Source organism: Rattus rattus, chromosome 9, assembly GCF_011064425.1.
Source record: "Rattus rattus isolate New Zealand chromosome 9, Rrattus_CSIRO_v1, whole genome shotgun sequence".
Classification (NCBI taxonomy): domain Eukaryota; kingdom Metazoa; phylum Chordata; class Mammalia; order Rodentia; family Muridae; genus Rattus; species Rattus rattus.
In genome coordinates this window covers 37,857,434-37,881,164 of record NC_046162.1, presented here as the reverse complement: position 1 = coordinate 37,881,164, position 23,731 = coordinate 37,857,434, and the positions used below count along the sequence as shown (strand labels likewise).

The window sequence follows — 23,731 nt, the reverse complement described above, 5'->3', positions numbered from 1 at the left end:
CTCAAAAATTAATTAACTAATTAAATGAAAGAAAAGAAAAAAATAGTAAAATAAACCAGGGCAACAAGAGCTCTTTCCACAGTCTAATGATTCCAGGCACGCAAAACTAAGAAGCCACTCATACAAGCCGTTCTCTGACCTCCAAATACATGCCACGGTAAGCCAATGTGCAAACTCAGACATGCGAAATACGTAACGATAAAATTTAATTTTTTCCACACAAGAAAGGTTTATTGTGGGGGAAAGGGACAAAGCAGGTGACGGAGACAAAAGGGAGAAAAGAGAGAAGAAGAATATCTAATTTTTTAAATTTAAAATTAAAACCTTTCAGGTGGTGGTAAATGCCTTATTCCCAGCACTCAGGAGGCAGAGGTAGGCAGATCTCTGAGTCCCAGGGCAGACTAGTCTAAAGACTGAGTTCCAGGATAGCCAGAGCTATTCAGAGAAACCCTATGGGAAGATAGATAGATAGATAGATAGACAGACAGACAGACAGACAGAATAACCTTTTCCCTTTTTCTGGGAGGCAGTCTAAATGAATCTAGCAAAACTTTAAATGACAATTTCTCACATTCAAATTTGTCCTATTTTGAATTTTAGGGAACTGTGTGTGGTGTCATCACAACACTAAGGTATTAAGGCCAGAAGCAAGCCATTACATCCATTAGGCGAGGACTCTCCGTGAGGCATGTCAGGGGCAGGTAAAGGAAGTCTGACCGCAGGAGGTGAAATAAAGATGGCTTCCCTTCCCCCAGAATAAGTCTCGAGCCATCGATGCTCAGCACTGGCTCCGTGGCTCTTGCATCAGCCTCTGTGACATTTCTGTCGTGGACAGCGGTCATGGGAGGTCCTTGTTCTCTAGAAGTTATGTGGAGTTGGGGCAAGGAGGCAGAGAGTGGTGTCAGTTCCCTTTGTGAGGGATACAGATGTTTTCCCAGAAACCTCCCAGTCAGAACCCTGGCACATTCTGCAGAGGGATCTATCTCTTGAACACCCATGTCTTCACCTTCTGGGCAGTTGAATTTTCTTACATCCATCACACTTTGTATCAGATTGAATGGTTGTTAGCGCTTAGGACATGGCATTATGTAGTCCAGGCTGGCCTTGAACTTTTAGCAATCCCCCTGCTCCCAATTCTTTTTTTTTTTTTAAAGATTTTATTTGTTTGTTTGTTTGTTTATTGTGTGTGTGTGAGTACACTGTCACTGTCTTCCCCTGCTTCCAATTCTAAATGATGAGATTAACGATGTTAACTACCATGCCTAGCTATTATGTTCTTACATTTATTTTAGTTCATTTTATTTAAGACAGGTTCTCATGAGGTTCAGACTGGCCTCCAGTTCATGACTTCCCCGGCTTCAACCTCCGAAGAATAGGGGGAGGGGTTGTTTATAGACACCTGTTTCGCCATCCCCACCCGTTGCATCCAGCTAGTCTTAGATTCTTAGACTTTTCTGTTAGCCAACTTCTTATAAGTTCTATGTTCAAATTTTAGTATAGTTTCTGACTGAACCCATCCTGACACATAGAACGACAGATTGCCTTCTTAGTTTAGGGATCTTCTCTTAGCCCTCAGCTCAAGGACACAAATGGCTGGTGGAGGAGATAAATCTAATCTGTTGGTCCTTCTGGCACTGTCGAGGAAGCCCATCTTCTACATGTGTGTCATGAAGTAACTTGGTCAACTGGGGCTGCCGTAATTGGGTGAGAAAGACACAGTCTCCCAGGTTTTGTTTTGTTTTTTTTCTTAGGATAAGAGTGGTTAGATTTTTTTTTTTTTTTTTTTTGATAAACTTGACCCAAGCCGCGGTTATTTTGGAAAAGGACTGTAACTGAAGAATTGGTTTCATCCAATTGGCCTATAGGCAAGTCTGTGGGGGTATTGCTCCCTCCTGAGTGCTGAAATTAAAGGTCACAGCCACTTTGAACTCTGGATCCTCTGGGTCCTTCTCCCTCAGCTTTGGTTTGGTTTGGTTTGGTTTGGTTTGGAGACAAGATTTTTTTTTCTTTTTTTTACATAGCCCTGGATATCCTGGAACTTGCACTGTAGACCAAGCTAGCTTTGAACTCAGAGATCCGCCTGCCTCTGCCTCCAGAGGGCGGGGATTGAAGGCACCACTTGGCCCTCAACTTTTCGAGAACTGGATTTAGAGTTGTGTACTGATTTACTCTGTGCCTTACATTTGGGTTTTTGGGGGTTTTTTTGTTTTTTGTTTTTTTTTTTTAAATATGTTTTACAGGAAAGGGTCTCAAGAAGTCCAAGATGGCCTTGAACTTTACAGCTGTGGTTAGCCTTGAACCCAGAAACTTCTTCTACCTCAGCCACTCTAGTAACTGGGTCAACAGACCTGCCGCCCTAGGCCAGGCAACTGTAGTTTAGGGACTGAGTAATAAGCAAGAGAGACGGTCCCTTTAGGGAAATGCCAGATCCCTCATTCCCAGGAGCCCTGGCCTCGCATTCCCTAACCTTGTTTCAGAAATGACCCAGTAGAAGGTACAGGTCTGGTCTCCACAAATTAGCCTCGTACTGGCCTCAAAGAGCCTGGCGGGTCCGAAGAGAGGGGGTACCTAGTGAAATGTTCATGTCAGAAAGGGGCGGTAACCAAGTGGAAGCCAGCCCAAGGGAGGAGCCTGGCTATAACTGGGACGGAAGGGACCGGAACTTAACAGTCTTCCTCAAAGGGCGGGGCCTTGCGGAAGCTAGACCCCGGAAAGGGCGGAGATTAAGTGGAGCCCATCCCTAGGGCGGGGCCCGGCCGAAGACTGGGTTGGCCTGAGGGCGTGGCTTCCAGGAGCGCTCTCCGGAAACGCCGCTTTGGTGTTCGGGATAGGCGTTCCAGTCCTCGCCACCGCCGCCGCCGCCGCCGCCACCGCCTGTGCCGCGTCAGTCATGCCGGTAAGTGGCCGTTCGGCCCGCGGGAACCTCTGTCTCCGGCCTGATGCACGGTTTCCGGGCCAGACGCTGCAGTTAGGGCATAGGCCGTGGCCAGAGCTGCGGTCGTTTCTCACTTTACCTTCCGTACCGGTCCTCCAGCTTCGCGACCCTCGGAAAAGCTGCAGAGAGCAATGTTAATGCAGAACATAGGCCTCCGGATCGCTCTAGAGAGTCTTTAAGAGGCAGCCCCATCCTTTTCTGCATGATGGGAAAACTGAGGCAGGGAGGTGGGGCACAGAACCCACATAGGGATGCCGGTACCTGTCTTTTCCACGTGCATGCTCCTGCAGCCGTGCTGATGGGTTTCCAGAGAAGCAGGTCTGTGTTCACCTCTCCAGCCCACTCAGTACTTCCATCTCAGCACTGGACGACACTAACTCGACAGGGTACTTTCTTCCCAACCAGGAGTTCCCAAAGCTCAGAGCAGAGTTTGAGGAACCGAGAGCAGTGCTTATCTTGCCTTTGAATTCACCCCACTCGGGGTTGGGGATTTGGCTCAGTGGTAGAGCGCTTGCCTAGGAAGCGGAAGATCCTGGGTTCAATCCCTAGCCCCGGGGGGGGGGGGAGGAGCTGAATTCACCCCACTCCTTGCTTAGTTAAATGACGGCCTTTACAAATGAGGCCTTAACATATTACACAAGAAGAAAAGAAAAACCCCAGTGCTTGTGGGAAAGCATTTTATTGTTGGAAGCTAGGTAGGATCCAACCTGAAGCCAGACCACCTGGGAAGTGCTGGGCAAAACCAGTTGTACGTGTTTGGGGGCAAGCTCTAATCTCAGTTGAGTTCCCGAGATGCTGGCTAGAGTTATGGAGTGGGGAGCCTTTTCCTCCCAGTGTCTCTCAGCCCAGAGGTCTCCCAGGAATATTCCGTGTTTTAGCAGCTTCTCTTCTGAGAATGAACTTGAGGCTTCTTCCTGGTACGAATCCTTAAACCTCTCAGGTGTCATGCTTGTGGTTCTTGCCCTTTGTCTTCAGATCCTAGCTGCACAAAGCACAAACAAAAAACTTAATAAAGTCCATCCTACCAGGCACGTTTGTCTAGTCTGCCCTGCCAAGTGACAGACTCCTTGATGAACTTAGGATGTCAGAGTGGAAGCTGCCAGGCTCTTGTGGGGGGGGGGCAGCAGTGAAGAAAGAAAAAAGCTTGAGGACCTCTCCATTCTGTGTCTGCCTCTGCGGATGCAGGATTTAATGGGAGACAAATGGGCACCTCATCAAGCCAACTGCTAAATGCCGGGAAGATGTTGGTCAAGTGCTGCCTCCAATTTAGCCAGGGAAATAAGTCTTACCCAAGACAACTTGCAGACCAAAGCTTAACCCAGAAACCTGAAAGTCTGCCCTTGGTTGCCAACTGGGCAGCCTCTGACAAGTTGTTCTGTCTCTCAGAGTCTTTATCTCCTCATCTGTAAAATAGGCACTGAAAACAGACCTTTCAGGACTAAGGTTGGTATTAATTAGAATTAAATCATCAAATGCGTACACAGCCAGTGATCCATCTGTCCTGAAGGAGTAGTGACTCATGTTGATGTAGGTCAAGTTGGGTAGAATTGAGTAGGCAGGCTTCTACCTCATTTTAATGTGGACCTCACTGGTTAAAAGTTCAAGTTTTGTGTCCTCTCTCCAACCTAGGACATACTACTCATGAGCTGTGTCTCCCTGGTCAGTACTTAATCCCAGAGCTTCAGCTTTCTCCTCTCAGAAAGAAGAATTAGTTTCCTGGCTTGTGGAATTATTGTAGCGATTAAAGGAGACAGTGTAACAAGGTGTTTAGAAGAAGGTCCAGCACATCAGAGATGCGCAGATACTAGTAATCAGGAATCCAGACACCAGTGTTTAAAGACTCAGTATCCTCTAGAGGAACAGTGTCATTCTCCTCTTCCTCCTCCTCCCCCTCCTTTTCCCCCTCCATTCCTACTCTTCCAGGTCTAGAGTCTGTAAAAGAATCATACTACCTACTGGCTTTCTGAACTAATATATACAATATGTAGTATAACATTAATATACATTATACTTAAGAGGATTCATTTTGTTTGTTATCATTACAGAGCATCACTGTAGCCCAGGCTGGCTATGAATGAATACGTAGCCCAGGATGATTCTTAAACTCAGAGCAGTCTTCCTGCCTTAGCTTCTCAAGGGTTGGGATTATAAAAGTGAGCGGTCACACCTAGCTTAAAAGTTTTGTTTTGTGGTGCTAGGTGTTGGGCCCAGGGCCTGTATGTGCTCTGCCACTGAACCTCAAACTCAGACCCTAAAGGATCCTTTTGTAAGGGGTCTAGTGGCACTAGGGAGACACCCAGAAGGTGGAGCAGGTCTAGGGATACCCTTGTGAACACTGGATCTCCCTGTCCCTTAGGCCAGCTTTCTGTCATCATGTTTAATTGCACAATTTGTAGGCAGAGATAGGGAGCTCTGAGTTGGAATGTTGGCCTCCTGGGGCGGATCCCTGGCCTCTGACCTCTGTACTGTGAAAGAAGTCCTTTCTTGCTGTGGTCCTCAGTTCGGAGCTCGGTAACCATTGACTTTAGCTCCTTGAGCAAAACTATCCTCTGAAATCCCCTTTCAGAGCTTCTGAGAGTAGGTTGTGGGAGCTGGGCACCCGGCTGTGCTGAGAGTTGCCTGGAGCAAAGAAAGCCTCTCTTCCCTAGGACCCTTTTACACATGACCTCACCACCATAGTGGCTCCTGAGCAAAAGGAAACAAATGCTTTTCTTTTCAAGCTAGAAAAATGCTGCAGAAAGGGGACCTGAGGGCTGCAGGATGGGTCAGCTGGTAAAGATCCCTGCTGCCAAGCCCGATGACCCCTGACATCCACACTTAGGCCATGGCACACCCTCCCACGTGCAAACAAGTAACTATAATTTACTTACTACTTACTAGCTTTTAGGTTTAGTGTGTGTGTGTGTGTGTGTGTGTGTGTGTGTGTGTGTGTGTGTGTGTGTCAGTGTCACTTGTGTGCAGAGACCAGAAGTTCCCTTCGAGTTGGAGTTACAGTGGTAACTGTGACATCCAACATGGTGCAGGAAACTCTGGTCTTCTGGAAAACTACAAGCAGCCTTGACTGCTGAGCCATGCCTCCAGCCCTATTTTAATCTTTCGTTTTGCTTTTTAGACAGGGTTTTTTCTGTGTATCCTGGAACTCACTCTGTAGCCTAGACTGGCCTCAAACTTGGAGATCTGCCTGCCTCTGCTTCCAGCGTGCATGGATTAAAGACATGCGCCTGCACCACCCCGCTTTTTTTTTTTTTTTAAAGATTTATTCATTTATTACATATAAGTACACTGTAGCTGTCTTCAGACACACCAGAAGAGGGCATCGGATCTCTTTACAGATGGTTGTGAGCCACCATGTGGTTGCTGGGAATTGAACTCAGGACCTCTGGAAGAGTAGTCAGGTGCTCTTAACTGCTGAGCCATCTCTCCAGCCCAATATAAACCTCTCTTTTTTATTTATTTATTTTTTTTATTTTTTTCAGAGCTGAGGACCGAACCCAGGGCCTTGTGCTTGCTAGGCAAGCGCTCTACCACTGAGCTAAATCCCCAACTCCATCAGATCTCTTTACAGATGGTTGTGAGCCACTATGTGGTTGCTGGGAATTGAACTCAGGACCTCTGGAAGAGCAGTCGGGGCTCTTAACCACTGAGCCATCTCTCCAGCCCAACAGTACATATTCTTAACTGCCAATTCCTAATTTTCAAAAGGAAATTGCAGAGGACCAAGTCTATATTCCTACCATCACATAGCAGCTTATAGCTACTTAAACTCCATTCCCAGGGGATGCTATTATCCTCCTTTGAGTTCTGTGCAGTCCTGCACATACCTGGTGTACATAAACTCATGAAGGCACGGATACATATACACATAAAAATTTAAAAAAATGCGGTGGTGCATGACTTTAATCCCTCCTCTGCCTCCCAAGTGCTTGGATTAAAGAACTAAATTAATCCTAGTACTCAAGTGACAGGGGCAGGCAGATCTCTGTGAGTTTGTGACCACATAGGGAGTTTCAGACTAGCCAGCAGCCTGATGCCACAAAGTGCCCAAACATGGTTCATTAACAGCATCACATGAAATTACCTTTCGTCTGTGTGCATAAATACGATTCGTGTTTAGACTCGTTCCATCCCCAAGACACCTCATTATGTGTATGCAAATGTTGCCTAATCGGGGACATTTTCCGCTCCCAAGCATGCAGATAAAGCTCACTCAGCCTGTCCTAGAAGTATTTTGATGAGCTTCATGGGGAAGGTGGGCATTGGATTTGGATATGTTCTTAGGTATCTATTTATGCAGTACGTGGGTTCCTGAGGCAGGAAGATAGAGTTTGAGGTCCAGTATGGACAGGATAGTGAGTTTCAAGCTAGTCTGGGCTACATAATGAGATCATGTTCTCAAAGAAGCAACAGCAAAACAAATCAAGCACCAGGGAGGGAGCCATCGTTTTGTTCTTGATATTCGTTATGTTATTTATTTATTTTTTTTGTCATTTGTTATTTTGTTATTGCAGTAATATTACTGGTGGCTGGGGTCTTGGGCTGGGTGTTTCTATGCTCTTGACTTCTTATCCAAAGAGCTAAAATAATTACAAAGTATCACGGAAACTATTTGAAACAAAACAATATACAAACCAGACCAGAATATACTGCAGCCCAGCATCCTGCCGTCTGAGCGAGGGTCCTCAAGGGTCTGACTGACGGTTTAGGGCTTCCTTTTATGGAGTTCAAGAGAAGGAGGAGTTTGGGATATAATTTGGGTACTTCTCTATTTTGATTGATGGGCTTAGATTATGTAAGCCTTTGTTTGCTGTGTATGTCCCTTTCCACAATACATCTGGTTTTAATCATATGCATACCCAGTTATGCATAGGCATAAGATGGTAAATAGGAAATTCTCCCTAAAATTTCACTTTGAGGACAGTTTGCCTCATTGTGCTTATACTCCAAACAGTCTAGGCTCGATCAGTCCATTCCCAGGAGTTCCTAGATTGTGGTTTGGGATATTTGAATAGAAATGTAGAAGGCGGGGATAGCTAAGGGGAGTAACTTATTTCCAGTGCTTAAAGCAAGTGTGTTTATTGCAGGGGGAGGGCTCTTGGGTAGCTAACAGGTTTCTAGGTTCATTGTCAAGAGACAGATGTATAGCCCAAGCATTTTCTTATGCTTGACTGTCTCAGTACTGGGAAGTAAACCCAGGGCTTTGTACATGCTAGGCTAGCAATGTACCACTGAATTACATCCTCAGGGTAAAGTCCTTGTTTCTCCAAAAGGAAGAGAGAAATGGAGGAAAATAATTATTAGAGTCCAATAACTTTTACCTAGTAACACCTAGTCCCATGATCTAACCTTATTAATATATTAACTATCTATTGCCCTATAATACCTGTCCCCAAACCTAGAATCAGGACCTGGGAGTGGCTGGGCAGAGTGAGTAGGCTTGGCTTAGGACCTAAGAGAACAACAGTGCAAGCCAGAGGCTTGCCCAGGCTGCTCCAGTCCTTGGCTTTGACCTTGGAGACTCTGTTTCTCACTCTGGGGTATACAAAAGTGTCCTTTAACATGGCAACTGGTTTCCTCTAGAGCAGCAGTTCCCAACCTGTGGGTCCCACCAGGTTGTATACCATCCTGTATATCATGTATTTACATTAAGATTCATCATAATAACAAAATTACAGTTATGAAGTAGCAGCAAAAATACTTTTATGGTTGCGTGTCACTACAATATGAGGAACTGTATTAAAGGGTCGCAGCATTAGGAGGGTTGAAAACTACTGCTCTAGAGCGACCCCAGAAGGGAGCAGGGCAGAAGCTAGCATTGTAACCATAACAGTGGTTTGGCCTTATGTTGAATACTCACAGGCTTACCCTGCAATGTTATGGAATGAATTCTTGAGGGCATAAACACCAGGAGGCAGAGAAAGTAGAAGTCATAGTGGGAGCTGGCTACCACATGTCAGATCCTGTTGTTTGTCCCATTCTTTAGCCTGGGCAAGGGACTGGAACCCTGTGAATTAAGCTACTCAGGGCATACAATTTGTGAGTGTTGGAGCCCAGATGCTCTAATTTCCAGGTTGTGAGGGAAGGGAGGATTGGCGCAGTCCCTCTCTGAAAACAGCCAAAGACCCAGAAGCTGTCTGGCAGTGACACTGGCCATCAACTCACATGGGTTTGGTACCTCCTCTGTGCCCCGTGCTGTTCCCAGTATTTTGGGTGCAGCACTGAATTGAACAGAAGCTCAGTCTGGTGGGCACTTGTCTACCTTGACTTGTGATATCTTGGAGGTTGGAGAACCTCAGGAACCTTGGTTCCTTCTCATCCGTCTGCAGTGCAGGGAGCCAGGGAAGTCCCTCCCCTTCTTGGAACTCAGGCACTGCCTTTGAGCTTGTGGTGCTTGGAGCAGAGCAGTGGTGGCCACATATCTGAGTCACCTGCCTACTGGCATAATCTGTGTCCCTGTCCAGGCTGCTGAGCAAACCTGCAACCCATGGAGAGGCCCCAGTGACTCAAATGTTGAAAATAATGTTCTAGTGAAAAATCAGGTCCCAGATATGATAAGAGTGGGGCCTGCTGGAGCTGGGGATTTAGCTCAGTGGTAGAGTGCTTGCCTAGCAAGCACAAGGCCCTGGGTTCGGTCCCCAGCTCCGGGGTGGGGGTGGGGGGGGGGGTGGGGCGGGGCCTGCCACTGGTTGCTAGGTTCCCTGGTCCTGAGGCAAAGTCCACAGCTCACAAAGCAGTAACCTCAAGGGAGAACTGGCAAAAGAGCTTCTCACTCAGCCCTGCAGGTGGTCCTGTTCATCATGGTCCAGACCTTGCAAAAGACATGGAGATTGCCGCTGTTGGTCCTGCCTGTGATACATGGAAGCCCTGCATCCCCCCTCTTACCTGTTGACTAGATTGGACTCACAGACAGGCTTACAGTGAGATTGTGTCTACTGTGTTCTGCTCCCTGTCAACTCCTGAGTAGCCCCTTGGACAGTGTATGGGTCACTCTGGGGCCTAGCACATAATCTCTCTTTCTTGTAGAAGCACGAGTTCTCTGTGGACATGACCTGTGGAGGCTGTGCGGAAGCCGTCTCCCGAGTCCTCAACAAGCTGGGAGGTGAGTGGCTCTGCACTGGAGATGGGTGGGGAGACTGTTCCCCGGGAGTCATGTTCAGATGCTGGAGGCCTAGAATGATCTGCTGCAGCTGCAGCTCAGCTGGGGCTAACAGTGAAACTGAAATGTGTGGGCCTTGTGTGCACTTGGCTTACATGGGGATGCCTTTGGACTCCACTACAGCCACCTCACATTTCTCTCATTCACTGCAACCCACCCCCCAACCGTCCCCTACTCCCGCCAACCTAGTTTATTCTTGTTTTTAGCCCTGGTTGTCCTAGAGTGTACCATATAGACTAGGCTGGTCCTAAATTTACAGCAATCCTTCTGCCTCTGCCTCCCAAATGCTGGATTACAAACGTGTGCCACCATGCCACCATATACAACTCCATTTTGTTGACTCTTTCACCTCTCCCCTCCCCCACGTCTTTCTTCAGGGTCTCGATGTGGAACTGGTAGTCATGGACTCCATCATCCTGCCTCTGCTTGAATGCCCAGTGACTCTTCCTTTTGTGAAAACAGGAAGTGTTTAGAGTTCAGTGACTTGGCTGGATTCACAGAGCCTGCAGGACAGAGCTGGTGTTTGGCCACACTGTCCAGCTCTGGAGCCTAGAGGTGCTAGGTAGTACGCTGGTGATCTCCAGTGTGACAACATACGCAGAGTAAAAACAACGAGGCCTGGTGGTGCATGCCTGTAAACCCAGAAGCTCAGGAGGATCAAAGGTTCAAGGCTAGCCTGGGCAATTTAGGGAGACCTTGTCTCAAAATAAAAATGACCAAAGAGGCTAGGGGTGTCACTCATCAGTAGAGTGCTTGCACGGCATGTATAACATTCTAGACCCAGCCCACGGTACTGCAAGAAAGTAAAATCAGAAGTTTATAAAAGCAAAGCAAAGCTAGGTATGTCCAACCACAGCTGTAATCCTAGCTCCTGGGAGGCAGAGACAAACAAGGCCTTGCCATGGTTTTGAGGCCAGCCTGGACTACAGAGTGAGACCCTACTTCTACAACTTATAAATAAATAAAACCTAGGGGAACAGTACCACTGAGGGGTGAAACAGCTCTCACACTGTTGGTCCACAGAGTGGGACTTTCCAAGGTGGAACGGGACAGATGACACCAGTGCCCAAGGGGAAGTGCCTTGCCCAAATCCCACAGTGAGAGTGAGTCAGAGACTTGCTTCTGAGCCCTATGAGCTGGAATATCTTTTGTATTTTTTTAAAACAGGGTTTCCCATTGTAGTCCTGGCTGGCCTGGAACTTACCATGGGTAGCCCAGGATAGACTTCAAACTTTCACCAGTCCCCCTGCCTCAATTGCCTGAGTTCTGGGATTACAGGCATGAACCACCATGCCCAGCTACACAGTTCACAAGACTCTGAGACACTGGAGAGAACCTGGCTGCTAACTTCCCACAAGGCTACAGGCTTCCCTCCCCAGGGTTTGACCCTCCCCAGATAAGATCTGAGAATGTCAGCCTGTGCCCAAGACACTTTTGAAATGAAATGGGAGATGCTGAAGAAATGGCTCAGTGGTTAGGAGCACTGCCTACTCTTCCAAAGGCCCTGGGTTCAATTTCCAGCACCCTCTTAGAAGTTCGAAACTGAATCTATGTGTAGATTCAGAGATTGTAGCCATGCCCTGTATCATGTGCTGGACATCCCTGCTGCTGCCGAGGGGGGCTTTACCTTTGATAAGTCTCTCCTTGCACTGGCTAGTTTTATCAGTGTGCTAGAAGCTACAGTCATTTCAGCAGGGAGAATCTCAACTGAGGAAATGCTCCCACCAGATTGTCCTGGGAGCAAGCCTGTGGTGGATTTTCTTCACTGATGGTTGATGTGGGAGGGTCCAACTCAGTGTGGGTGGTGCCACCCGTCTTTCTGGCTCCGGGTGCTATAAGAAAGCAAGGTGAATAAACCGTCAGGGGCAAACCAGTAAGCAGCATCGCTTCATGGCCTCTGCATCAGCTCCTGCCTCCAGGGAGGTCCAGCCCTGACCTACCCTTCATGATGGACTGTGATGTGGAAGTTTAAACAGAATAAAGCCTTTCCTCCCTAGGTTGTTTTTGGCCATAGTGTTTTTATCACAGTGATAGAAACCTTAACTAAGGCGCTCCCTTGTGCTTCTCCTGTTGAGGACAGTGGAAGGGTTTTTGAGTTGCTTAGGGGCTGGGTAGTCAGACTAAGGACTTAGACAGGAAAGAACATTTAGTCTAACCCCAACCCCTTTGTGATAGCTGGGGAAGCCAAGGCCTGTAATAGTCCTGACCATAGCTACCCAGCCCTTTTCATTGACATGCCATTTTAGAGGAGGGCATTGTGGGTTTTCATTTTCTGGTGTGACAAGTTTGGGGCTGGAGAGATGTCTCAGTGGTTAAGAGCACGGACTGCTCTTCCAGAGATCCTGAGTTCAAATTCCAGCAACCATTGGTGGCTCATAACCATTTGTAAGGGAATCCAATGCGCTCTTCTGGTGTGTCTGAAAACAGCTACAGTGTACTTATATATTAAATAAGTCTTTTTAAAAAATCAGAAAGGCAGTTTGGCAGTGTCTGTTCACATCCCACATGTTCCAGGCTGTTGCCCCACAGCTCTATTCCAGTTTGCAGTGTGGAAGCATTGCACAGGCATGGCCAGGTGGGCTTGGGGGCGCTGGCTGTGGGATGGCAGGCAGACCCTGATCCTCCGTCCTCAGAAGGATCGAGTCAGTGAGCAGATGTCGGAACGCCTAGGAAAACTGGAGAGCTATTGAAAAGCAAGTGGTAGCATACACCTTTAATCCCAGCATTCTAGAGGCAGAGGCAGGTGGATCTCTGTGAGTTCCAGACCAGCCAACCAAGTGAGTTTCAAGACAGGTGACACAGAGAATCCCCATCTTAAAAAATGAAAACCACAAACAACCCAAAAAAACAAAAAACAAAAAAAAAAAAAACAAAACTAGGCCTGTGATCACACTACACAGGAAGCTAAGACAGGAAAGTGACAAGCTCAGGCCTCCCGGGACTTTAGAGTGAGTTTGTGGAATTCAGAGCTACTCTGGATAACTGAGTGAGACCTCCTCAAAATAAAAAGTATCAAGAAACCTGGGGATGGATGAAGCTCAGTGACAGAGTGCTTGCTGGGTGTGTCTGATGTCCTTTGTACCAGTAGCACGCGCACGCGCGCGCGCGCGCGCACACACACACACACACACACACACACACACAGGGAGCCCCAAGGCTCCAATGGTAGGATAAGCACGTGAGACCCAGTACCACATTAAGAGAGAGACAGAGACAGAGAGAGCTCAAGTATTAGATACTCAGTGGGAAAGAGTGAGTTTATTCTGCCCTCTGACCATTACACACACGCACGCATGCACGCGCGCTCATTTTCCTCACTCACATGTACTCCCACTTATGCTCACTGACACACTATCATACACTCCCTTACACTCACATTCATCCCCCCATACGCTCACACACATACACACGCTTGTATACATTCTTTTCACACACTTGTTAACACACACTCACCTATGCTCTTATTAAAATATAATAAAATTTTGAAAAGAAATAAAAGGGATTGGAGATGAGAGCACTCGCTGCCCCTGCAGAGGAGCTGGACTCTCACCTCAGCACCATACAGTGGTTCACAGCCCAGGGAACCGACACTCTCTTCTGACCTCCATGGGCACTGCACCGTGCGGTACACAGATATACATGCAAGAAAGCACTCATATACATAAAAATAAGTAAATCGGGGGCAGAGAGGATGCCTCAATGGTTAAAGGTATGCACTTCTCTTGTAGAGGACCTGGCACTCACATCTGGTGGCTCATACCCACTTAAAACTCCAGACCCTACACCTCTGGCCTTCAGGGACACCTCTACTCATGAACATACCCACACCCAGGCCCAAACATATACATAATTTTTTAACGTTTTAAATAAGATTATAAAGAAAGGGAAGGAAGGCTCTGTGTTACTAAATTGGGAGGTTAGCGTGGGCATAGAAAAGTGAAGTAACAGTGATGGTAGGACTGGGGAAGTGGGGAGGAGGGAAAGAGAGGATGGAGGGAAGAAAATTCACTTGTGGGGCTGAGGAAAGAGCTTAGGAGTGGAGTGCTCGCCTGGGACTTGAGGCCTTGGATTGAAGCCCCATCACCACAACTCCTTACACATAAATCAGAGCCTGCAGCAGAGCCTGCCATGCTCATGGTACCTAAAACAGAAAGAGCTTGCTGCTCCCTGGCTCCCGGAGAAGCCCTGGTGTTTCAGGAATAATTAAGGAGGCTGACCTCTTTGTTCCAGTGAGTGGAGGGGTCCCGCTTCCCCCTCCCACATCCCTGCTTCTCCCTGCAGGAGTGGAGTTCAACATTGACTTGCCCAACAAGAAGGTCTGCATCGAGTCTGAGCACAGCTCAGACATCCTGCTGGCAACTCTCAACAAAACAGGAAAAGCGGTCTCCTACCTTGGCCCCAAGTAGCCAGGACCTGGGCGAGTCCTTCCGGATAGAAACTGAAGAGGCAGGTGGGTGAGGTCCAAGCCATTGTCAAACAAGCCCGTTGCTTCTCCTGGGATCCCTCTTCTGAAAGACTTGAGCCCAGAAGCAGTTCAGACTGTAATTTCTTTGAGATTTGAAATCTTTGCCTAAATTCACCCAGAGGGCATCCGTAATAGAAAAACCCCAAACCTTCTCACCATTGAGTTGGCTCGCTCTAGTTTTAGAGTACACTGCAACTGGGATTCCTGGATTTGAGGTGCTCAGACTAAGCTTGGGCTTCTGGAGTTAGGTAGGAGGGTGCCCTGATGTGTTCAGCCCACTGCCCCACTCTGGAAGGGTCCAAGCACATCATTGTCCAGTACAAACGAGAAGTTCGGAGGGCTTGAAGGCCTCCTGTGAGCAGACAGCTCCGTGTTAAGTTCCCAGAGTCCCATGGTACCTCGCTTGGTCAGTGTGGCTTAAGTTTAAAGTGTGTGACCCTTCTGGAATGGTGAGCCTCTTACTTTGGTGAAGGGACGGTCCCTTCACAGGGACGCCTATGTCCCAAGCCTGTCACTCCCGTGCATGAGTTCATGTTCACCCTGCCTTTCCTTCCACTTGGAGCCGGACGTGGATCCAGCCCAGCCTGGTGCAGAGCCAATGGCCCGTCTAAGCTGTCTTCCTTCCACCTTATGGGTCCCAGGGAGGCAGGAAGTGGACCAGTGCCAGGGCCCTTCCATCAGGAAGCAGGACAGTTGCCTGCCCACCTAGCAGTCCTCATTGTGTCCAGCACTCTTGCAGTGTGCCTGACACATGAGTTACTGTGGTCACTTTGGTGGTTTGTGTCCTCTTTGGGACTGAGAAACATGAGGCCTGGTGAGTGCAAGCGTCTTGACCAGAGCCCCACGGAGGCGGGTGGCAGAGGAGGGAATGAGCCAGGCCGTCTGAGCAAATGTGTGAATGATAGTTACAGTAGCATCGACTATCAGAGGGGCCCTCATGGATGCCAGCATTGACTCTATCAGGGGACCCACATGAGGCCCCCTGGCCAACTGCAGGTAGGAGGTTTCCTTTGAGTAAAGCATCTCCTTGGAACACAAGCCATGTGCTCTGTGTGTATGGTACATCCCAGCAAATCAAAAAGTGAAGATGATCTAGGAGGCTAAGGCAGGAGAGGAGAAGCAGCAAGTCAAGGCTAACCTGGGTGACATAAAGAGACCCTGTCTCAAAAAATAAATTTAAAAATAACAAGGACAGAAAGATGGTTCAGCAGGTTGAGGGTGCCTGCTGCCAAGCCTGACAATGGAGTTCAATCTCCAGGACCCATGTGGTGGAAGGAGAGAACGGGGTCCCTCAAATTGTCTTCTGCCCCCCACACATGCATACACACACACACACACACACACACACACACACACACACACACACACACACACACACCTTAAATAAATAAGTAAATAAAAGTTATTGTTTCCCCTGCCTTTTATGGCTATGGATTTGGTCCATGTCCAGGAATGCTCCAGCATAGATGACTTGGACATGTTTTATGTGCCTGAGATTTAATCTATGAAGGAGACAAACCCCTCCACTCTGCCCTGCTGGCTTTCCTGGTTCCTGTGCAGCCTCCTTAAGGCTTGTCCTCTACAACAGCTTTTGCTGTGCTTGGGGCCCGCATCCAGCATGGTCCAGCATCCCTGGGTTTTGTGGGTTGGGTGAATGGGTGGGACACTGGCCTCCATCTCTCCAAACAACCTTTTCTCTACTTTTAAAAAATCATTTTTGAAATAGAGCTAACCCAGGCCATCTGGAAGTGGCAACAATTCTGCCCTAACCCCTCAAATGCTGTGGTTACAGGTTGAGTCCCCAGGCAGTCGTCCAGGTAAGGCTGTGTGTGAGCTCCAGGAAGAAGGCGGAGTGGGTAAAGGCACCTTGTATGCAGACCTGGAGAGCTGAGTTTGATCTTCTAAAGGTGGAAGGAGAGACTAAACCTGCCCTGGGCCTTCACACACACACATATGATGACTCAAATACTAACACCATTCTTAGGAAAATGTTTATTTAGCTGGGTGGTGATGCACAGACCTTTAATCTCAGCCGAGAAGCAGAGGCAGGCAGATTTCTGAGTTCAAGGCCAGCCAGGGCTACACAGAGAAGCCCTGTATCAAACAAACCAAGCAACAAACAAACCAAACCAAAAGGGTTTGTTTAACTATGGAAAAGGTTGTATTTGATAAGCATGGTCTCTGTGGAGAGGAACTGGGAGGAAGGAAGAACAGCCCCCGTAACTAAAGTAGCGCCTGCTGGTGGCAAAGTGCGGCTTTGCTCCTTGTGGCTTTTGTTATCAAGGCGAAAATGCAGTTGATGTGATATAGTTAGCCGTGTTCATGGGCGCCATTCATAAGACTATGCATTTGTGGTGGAGCACAACCACACCTGTACTTCAGAACATTTTCAGTGTCTGAGAAAAATACCTCATGTCCATCAAGCAGTGGTTCCCCAGTCACCCCCACTATTTCCTCTGATGGTGCCAGTCTGCTTCCTGCCACTCTGGGAGAGCCTGGATACTTCCCACAAGGGAATGATACAGCATCTATTTCTTTGCTTGTTCATTTGAGAGAGGGTCTCACCTAGCCCAGGCTAACCCTGAACCCTGATTTAATGAAAATGATCTTGAGTTTTCTGACCATCCCTATCTCCATCTCCCCAGGCTGGGATCACAGGCATCCCTCACCTTCATCGTGCCTGTTTTGTTAGGTCGATTTGCTGCTGCTGTTTTTTGTTTTTAAAGACAGGGTTTCTTTGTGTAGCCTTTGCACTCCTAGAACTCACTCTGTACATAGACCCAAAACTCTCAGAGATTCCCTCTGCCTCCTGAGTGCTGGAATTAAAGGAGTGCATCACCACCTTCTGGCATTTTTTAAATTGTTGTTGTTGTTATTAATGAAATCGTGTAGTTCAGGCTGGCCTTGAACTCCTGATCCTTCTGCTTCTATCTCCAGTGTTGGTATTACAGAAGTCAGCCAAGCCTAGTTCTCTGATTTTTCAGTCTGGGAGTGCCAAACATGTATAAGCTCTGTGTGGAAATAGTCCGCTCCTGCCCCTCACCCAGACCCAAAGTTCCACATCTGGTTACTTTGTAACAGACTCTAACCATACAGAGTTTCACCTTTGCAGGCACCAGTAACCATGGGCAGTGCAGAGAGGCTGCCACAGACTGAAATGCAATGTTGCCCATTCACAGTAGGTGGCGCCATTGATCCGTCTTATTTTCTCTTTCTCCTAGACTGTTGATCTGGTCTCCCCCGCTGATCTGGAACACCAACTGCTCAGTCCAGCTCCTCCATGGAATTCCTGCCGAGACAGGCCTTCCCTGCTGGCTCCCTGCCAGCTTCCTTGCAATTAAAGTCAAGCTGCATTTGTTGATGAAGTGTCTGTTGTGTGTTCTTGGTACTGCTTGCTCATCCACAGGCTGCTCTTGCTTGCCTATGTTGCTAGGGCTTCCCATTCAAGGTCAGGTTCCCAGCACACACCCATTCTCTGCTGTGTGATTTTGAGCAGCCCACTGCTCTCTCTGAGCCTCTCTGCAATGGGAATCATTGGGCCAGATCAGTGATTTTCTTCTCACTATGTAGACTCTGTATTTGAAAAGCTACCAAGTGAACTGAATGTAAGAGAGGAGACTTGAAAGCAGTTAGAAAAATGGGAAGCCACTGTGAAGACAGGCTACTCCGGTAGGGTTTGGGCTCCAGCACCTCCCAGCTGTTTTACTTAACCTGTCAGTGTTCAAGGCCTGAGAGATAACAGTATCTTCAGCAAATGGGTGTGATCCTTATATAGACACAATGAGTCATTGAGTGTGAACTATTTGGAGTAAAGATATCCCCCAGCACCCACTGCTCACTAACATTTCCGTATTTCATGGATCACAGATGGAGGACTGCTACGTCTTCCCCTCCCCCTCAAAGACCTCCACTGCCTTTACAGAGCTGCTTGGCAAAGCAAGGCAGTGTTTAGTCTGTGTAGCTTTTGTTTGTTTGTTTTGTCTTGTTTTTTAAGACAGGAATTCTCTTTGCAGCACTGGCTGTCTTGGAATTTGCTCTGTAGACCAGACTGACCTCAAACTCAGATCCTCCTGCCTCTGCTTCTGAGTGCTGGAATTAAAGGCGTGTGTCACTACTTTTTTTAAAGTTGTGTAACTTAAAAAAAAAAAAAAAAGCCCATGGGTGTGAGGTATTGAATTGCTGCCAAGCTGGGAACCAGAGAGATGGCCCAGTTGGATCCCAAGACCATACAGGACACACTTGGTGTCTGAGATGCTTTTGAACAGATTTTAGATGTCAGACCATCTTGACTGGATCAAGGGAGAAATTGATGATCCTGACAGTCATTGCCCCTTGACCTAGGCTGGGGTCCAGGAGCTGGAAAGAGGAAACTAGATCCACCTCACAAACGATGTGGAGTTTTCTGCCCACTTACACTGAAAGCCAGAATTCCATTTTCCCAAGCCAGGAGAAAGCCATGCGACTGTCTACAGCTGTCTGCTGTGCATAGGGAGTTTGTAAAGTGTCCATTGTCCACTGTTCTTGTGAGTCAGGGCATCACTATGTGGCCCTGGTTATCCTGAAACTCTGGAGAAGTGCCTGCTTCTGCCTCCCACGTGCTCGGATTAGTGGCATGTGCCACCAGGAGTAAGTATGTGTACCTGCAAGTGTCTGAGTACCTGGGGAGACCAGAAGAGGACATCAGACCTTTGGAGCTGGAGTTACAATGGTAAAGGTAAAGGGAACTGAATGTGGATCCTCTGGCATTTACCAGACACTAGACCCTGCTGGGCCTGGGACGAGATCAGCTCTGCCCTTGGCCAGCCATGACCTGGGACTAGACAGCTTCTCTCTCCTAGCGGACGTTTCTTCATCTGGACAACCACAGATCCTTCACTCCAGGGAACCTAGGAGCCAGAACTGAGACATTCCTTCACTCTGAGGAGAAGTGCTATCGTAATGTGAGGAAGCACACCAAACCCTCGAGCAGTGAAAGCAAGAGGTTCTGGAGCTCAAGGCCAGCCTCAGCTGCAGAGAGAGCTTGAGGCCAGCCTCAGCTGCAGAGAGAGCTTGAGGCCAGCCTCAGCTGCAGAGAGAGCTTGAGGCCAGCTTCAGCTGCAGAGAGAGCTTGAGGCCAGCCTCAGCTGCAGAGAGAGTTTGAGGCTAGCTTCAGCTGCAGAGAGAGCTTGAGGCCAGCTTCAGCTGCATAAGAGCTCTCATCAACTGCCCACAAAACAAGTCTAGGGCCAGTTCTGCCTTTGTGGTCCCTTAGGAGCACAGGGCTTCTAAGTCTCCTGGTAGTGGCTTTTTGGTCACTAGATGGCAGTGTTCTTTGGATTTCGTTCTTCTGAAGGAATTCTCAGGGCCTCAGCTGAACGCAATGATTCCAACCAACCAGAACAGAAGAGGCAGCGATCCCCTGAGGAGACCCTAGCCCTAAAGGCACCACTAACCAAGCCTTGGGCATTTCCAATGGAGTAGGCAGCCTGGATGAGCTCGCCTCCAAAGGGAAGCCATCCCCAAGCTTAATGTCTGGTGTCTTCTTCAAGTCTCCTCCTCCTCCTTATTTAAGACAAGGTCTCTTACTGAACCTGGAGCTTGATGACTCCAGCGAGTGCGTCTAGTCACTGAGCCCCAGTGACCCCTCACGCCTAGCCCAAGTTTTTTATTTTTTTTCTTTTTTTTTTTTTTTTTTTTTTTTTTTTGGACAGGGTGTCATAATGCAGATGGTCTCAAATATCCCCAGTTGCTGCTATTTAAGGTTTATAATATAGCCAGGTGATGGTGGCTCACACCTTTAATCCCAGCACTCAGGAAGCAGAGGCAGGTGGATCTCTGAGTCCAAGGACAGCCTCCTCTACACAGTGAGTTCCAGGCCAGCCAGGGCTCCACAGGGAAATCCTATCTTGAAACCTGCTCCCCACAAAAAAACATTTTATTTTTAAGTTGCGTGTCCGTCTGTGGATATTGCTAGTGAGTGCAGGTTTCCTTGAAAGCCAATCTGTCTGTCTACTGACGGGTGCCATGAGAACAGGTTGCCTTGGAAGCCAGTGACATTGGTTCCCCTGGGGCTGGAGTTAGAGGCAGTTGTGAGCCACCTGCTGTGGGCACCAGTAAGTGAACTCAAGTCCTTTGAAAGAGCAATGTGATCCCTTAACCACAGAGCCATCTCTCCAGCCCCTGTTTATTTCATTTTTGAGACATGATCAAGGCACACTGAGTATTCAAGATTGCCCTTGAATTTCTGGACCTCCTGCCTCCGCCTCCCAAGTGCTAGCATTGCAAACATGCACCATCACGCCTGGTTTATGCAATGGTAGGGATCGAACCTAGAACGTTGTGCGTGCCAATCTAACCCCAGCCCACCTTCCAGATTTTCAAAGTGCTTGATGTTTCTACAAAGTTTCCCCTAGGATATAGGGAGGCTCGTGTAGAACAGACCTTTCCAGTCTGGTGCACCCACAACTTGGGAGACAAAGCAGCTTTGCTCATTTGCGTTGTTGATCCTAACCACCAAACCATAGTAAACAAGCAAGCACTCCATTACATAACTGCTTCCCAGCTCCCTTTGTGTATGTGTGCACATGTGCTGCTTCTGGGTGCAACTATGCATGCCTGTGAGTACTCGAGGAGGCCAGAGGACGATGGCAGGTGTCCTGCTCTATCACCCTATCTTTTATTCCCTTGAGACAGAGTCTCTCACTGATTCTAGACCAAGGCCCCATCCAGCAAGCCTGCACTACTCTGTTTGCACCTCCCATAGCACTAAGGTTACAGATGCACACAGCCACAACTGGCTTGTTATGTGGGTGCTGGGATCTGAACTCTGGTCCTCGTGCTGCACAGCAAGCATTCTTACCCATCACCCCAGCCCTGATGGTTTATCTTTTAAGGGAGAATCTCACTACATAGCCCAACTGGCCTCTCAACTCAACATCCTCCCGCATCATCCTCCCCAGTGCTGGGATAACAGACATGTGCCTTTGCAACCAGCCTTGACGCCGTTCTGTGGACTGGCCTTCCACCTGCGGCCAGCTGTGTTCTGGACTTCAGCATTCATAATCCTCCCCGGGATAGCTGCAGCCTACGGAAGGTGATGGCTTCTTTTGTGAAACTCAGTTTTCTCATCTATACCATGGGGGTCATCATGGTAGCTCCTGTGACAGTGATGATCGCCCATGATTCTTCACGATGCCAGTTCTACAAAGGAGAATGTTGTCTTTCTGTTGGAAAATGGATGGTCGCTAAGAGACTGTGAGAAGGGAGCTGTGGAGCCTGGAGGGTTGTGCCTGTGCCATGTGGGAGGGAGGGGTCAGTTGCTTGGGCCACTGCCCTCTCTCTGGCATCTCCTATAATTAGTGCCCATCTCTTACACAGCCCAAGTCTGTTATTTCTTGGGAGTGTCTGTCAGGGCTATTCTTAGAATTCTGTGTTTTTTGGTGACCCTGTGTCCACTTAGTTTACATAAATGAACCAAGCTTCTTTAATCTGCTTCTTACACTTTATCATCAGTGTGTGTGCATAAGTGTGACTGTGTGTGAGCATGAGCGTGTGTGTGTGTGTGTGTGTGTGTGTGTGTGTGTGTGTGTGTGTCCATTAAGTGTGCTTGCAGTAGCACAGGTAAGAGTCGTTTTCTGGCGCCTCGGGGGTGGGGCGGGAGCCTTACCGGTGGCTACACCACTGAAGAGAGTGCTTCTCCTTCCCCCAATCACCATTAATCATTCATGGCTCCTCACCACCAGTGAGCTACACCCAGCCCTGTACTTTCTGCTTTGAGTAAAGTAGGCAAGGAGAACTTGCCTGAAAGGATATCACAGGGCTATTATCGATGCAGGGTGTCAGAAATGGGGACAGTGGAGGTGGTCATGTACCCCTGCTTCTATTGAGTGATCCCCAGGCTTGGCTGGTGTGATACCCCTCAGAAGCAAGGCTTGGAGCACTCACCCTGCTCTGGACAGTTCAGGGAGAGCTTCCTGTGTGAATCCCACCCTTACCTTCAGCCTTCCTCATGCCTGGTAAGTTGTGACACATGGGCCATTAGCCTAGCTCTTCCCAGCTCTTAGTGCCAGAAGGAAAGCCCTTTCTTTCTCCTCTCTCCTACACTCTCCAGCTTCTGTCCCCCATGGATATTGGGGAACAGAATATTTCAAATCAGATAATCGAACTACCAGAGGCTTCTCAGCAATACCCTCTTTCCTGATGCCATTGTTTGTGACAGGATCTCAAGTACTCCAGGTTGGCCTTGAATTCACTTTCTAGCTGAGGATGACCTTGAACTTCTGATCCTCCTGCCCCCTGAATGCCGGAATTACACTTATGTACCACCCCACCCAGCCTTCTGGATGCCTTTTTTGATAAGGGAAGCTGAGAAAAGATTCGAGAGCCCAAAGGAGACTGAGTCACACTGATCCTACCCCAGTTTGTAAGGTCCTGATGTGGCTGGGTGAGGATGCTCTGAATCCAGAGGAATCAAGGATACACAAGAACATGGTAGAGGTTCAATGTCTAGCCTCAGCCTGGCACTGTGGCTGCAGGGGAAGAAGATAACCCCACAGACTCCAGCCTGAGAGATACTCCACCGGAACCAGCTTCTGGGACTCACACTTGAGAACACATTCCCCTGTCTTTCCACAGCAAGATCACTAACACCCCCACTCTGAGCCTGTCTCCTCCTCTCCCCTCAGTCCAGGCTCCATTTTGAAATAGTCCTTCCAGAGGTGGCTGTTTGTGGCCACATGGCTTCCGTTTTACCTAAACAGAAGCTGTGGTCCCTATGCATGCCCAGTAATTAGAAGGCCAGAAAACCAGAGATGGCCAAGGACGGCAGAAAGGAGAGGCAGGAGGACTAGGAGACGAGAGGCCTGGAACCCTTGGAGTGCCACATCCCTCGGCAGGACTGCGACCTTCCCAGTGCCACCTCAGCTTCTTTGGTCACTGCTATAGATCAAACCTCTCGTGGTGGCAGGTGCCTCGGGCCTTCTGGACCTGGGCAAAGCTGAACTGAACACTGTAGTTTCCCCCATCTGCCTTCTTCTTGCTCTCCCAGCTCCAATCGGGCTGTTTGACACAGGATCTCATGTAGCTCAGGCTAGCCTGGAATTTCCAATCCTCCTTCCTCCAGTGTCTCAGATCACAGGCATGCATCATCATACCCAGTTTGTACTGGAGGTGAAACCCAGGGCTTCAGGCATACGGGGGG

At 48.4% G+C, this 23,731-nt stretch overlaps 1 protein-coding gene across 1 annotated transcript; it reads left to right on the top strand.

The window, feature by feature from the left end:
* Positions 1 to 2,782: 2,782 nt before the first annotated feature.
* Positions 2,783 to 17,918, top strand: Atox1 (antioxidant 1 copper chaperone). Its single transcript, XM_032913900.1, has 4 exons — positions 2,783 to 2,896; positions 9,956 to 10,031; positions 14,370 to 14,538; positions 17,775 to 17,918. The coding sequence occupies exons 1-3, from the start codon at positions 2,891 to 2,893 to the stop codon at positions 14,492 to 14,494; spliced, it is 207 nt and encodes a 68-aa protein (XP_032769791.1). The 5' UTR covers positions 2,783 to 2,890; the 3' UTR covers positions 14,495 to 14,538; positions 17,775 to 17,918.
* The last annotated feature ends 5,813 nt before the right edge of the window (positions 17,919 to 23,731 follow it).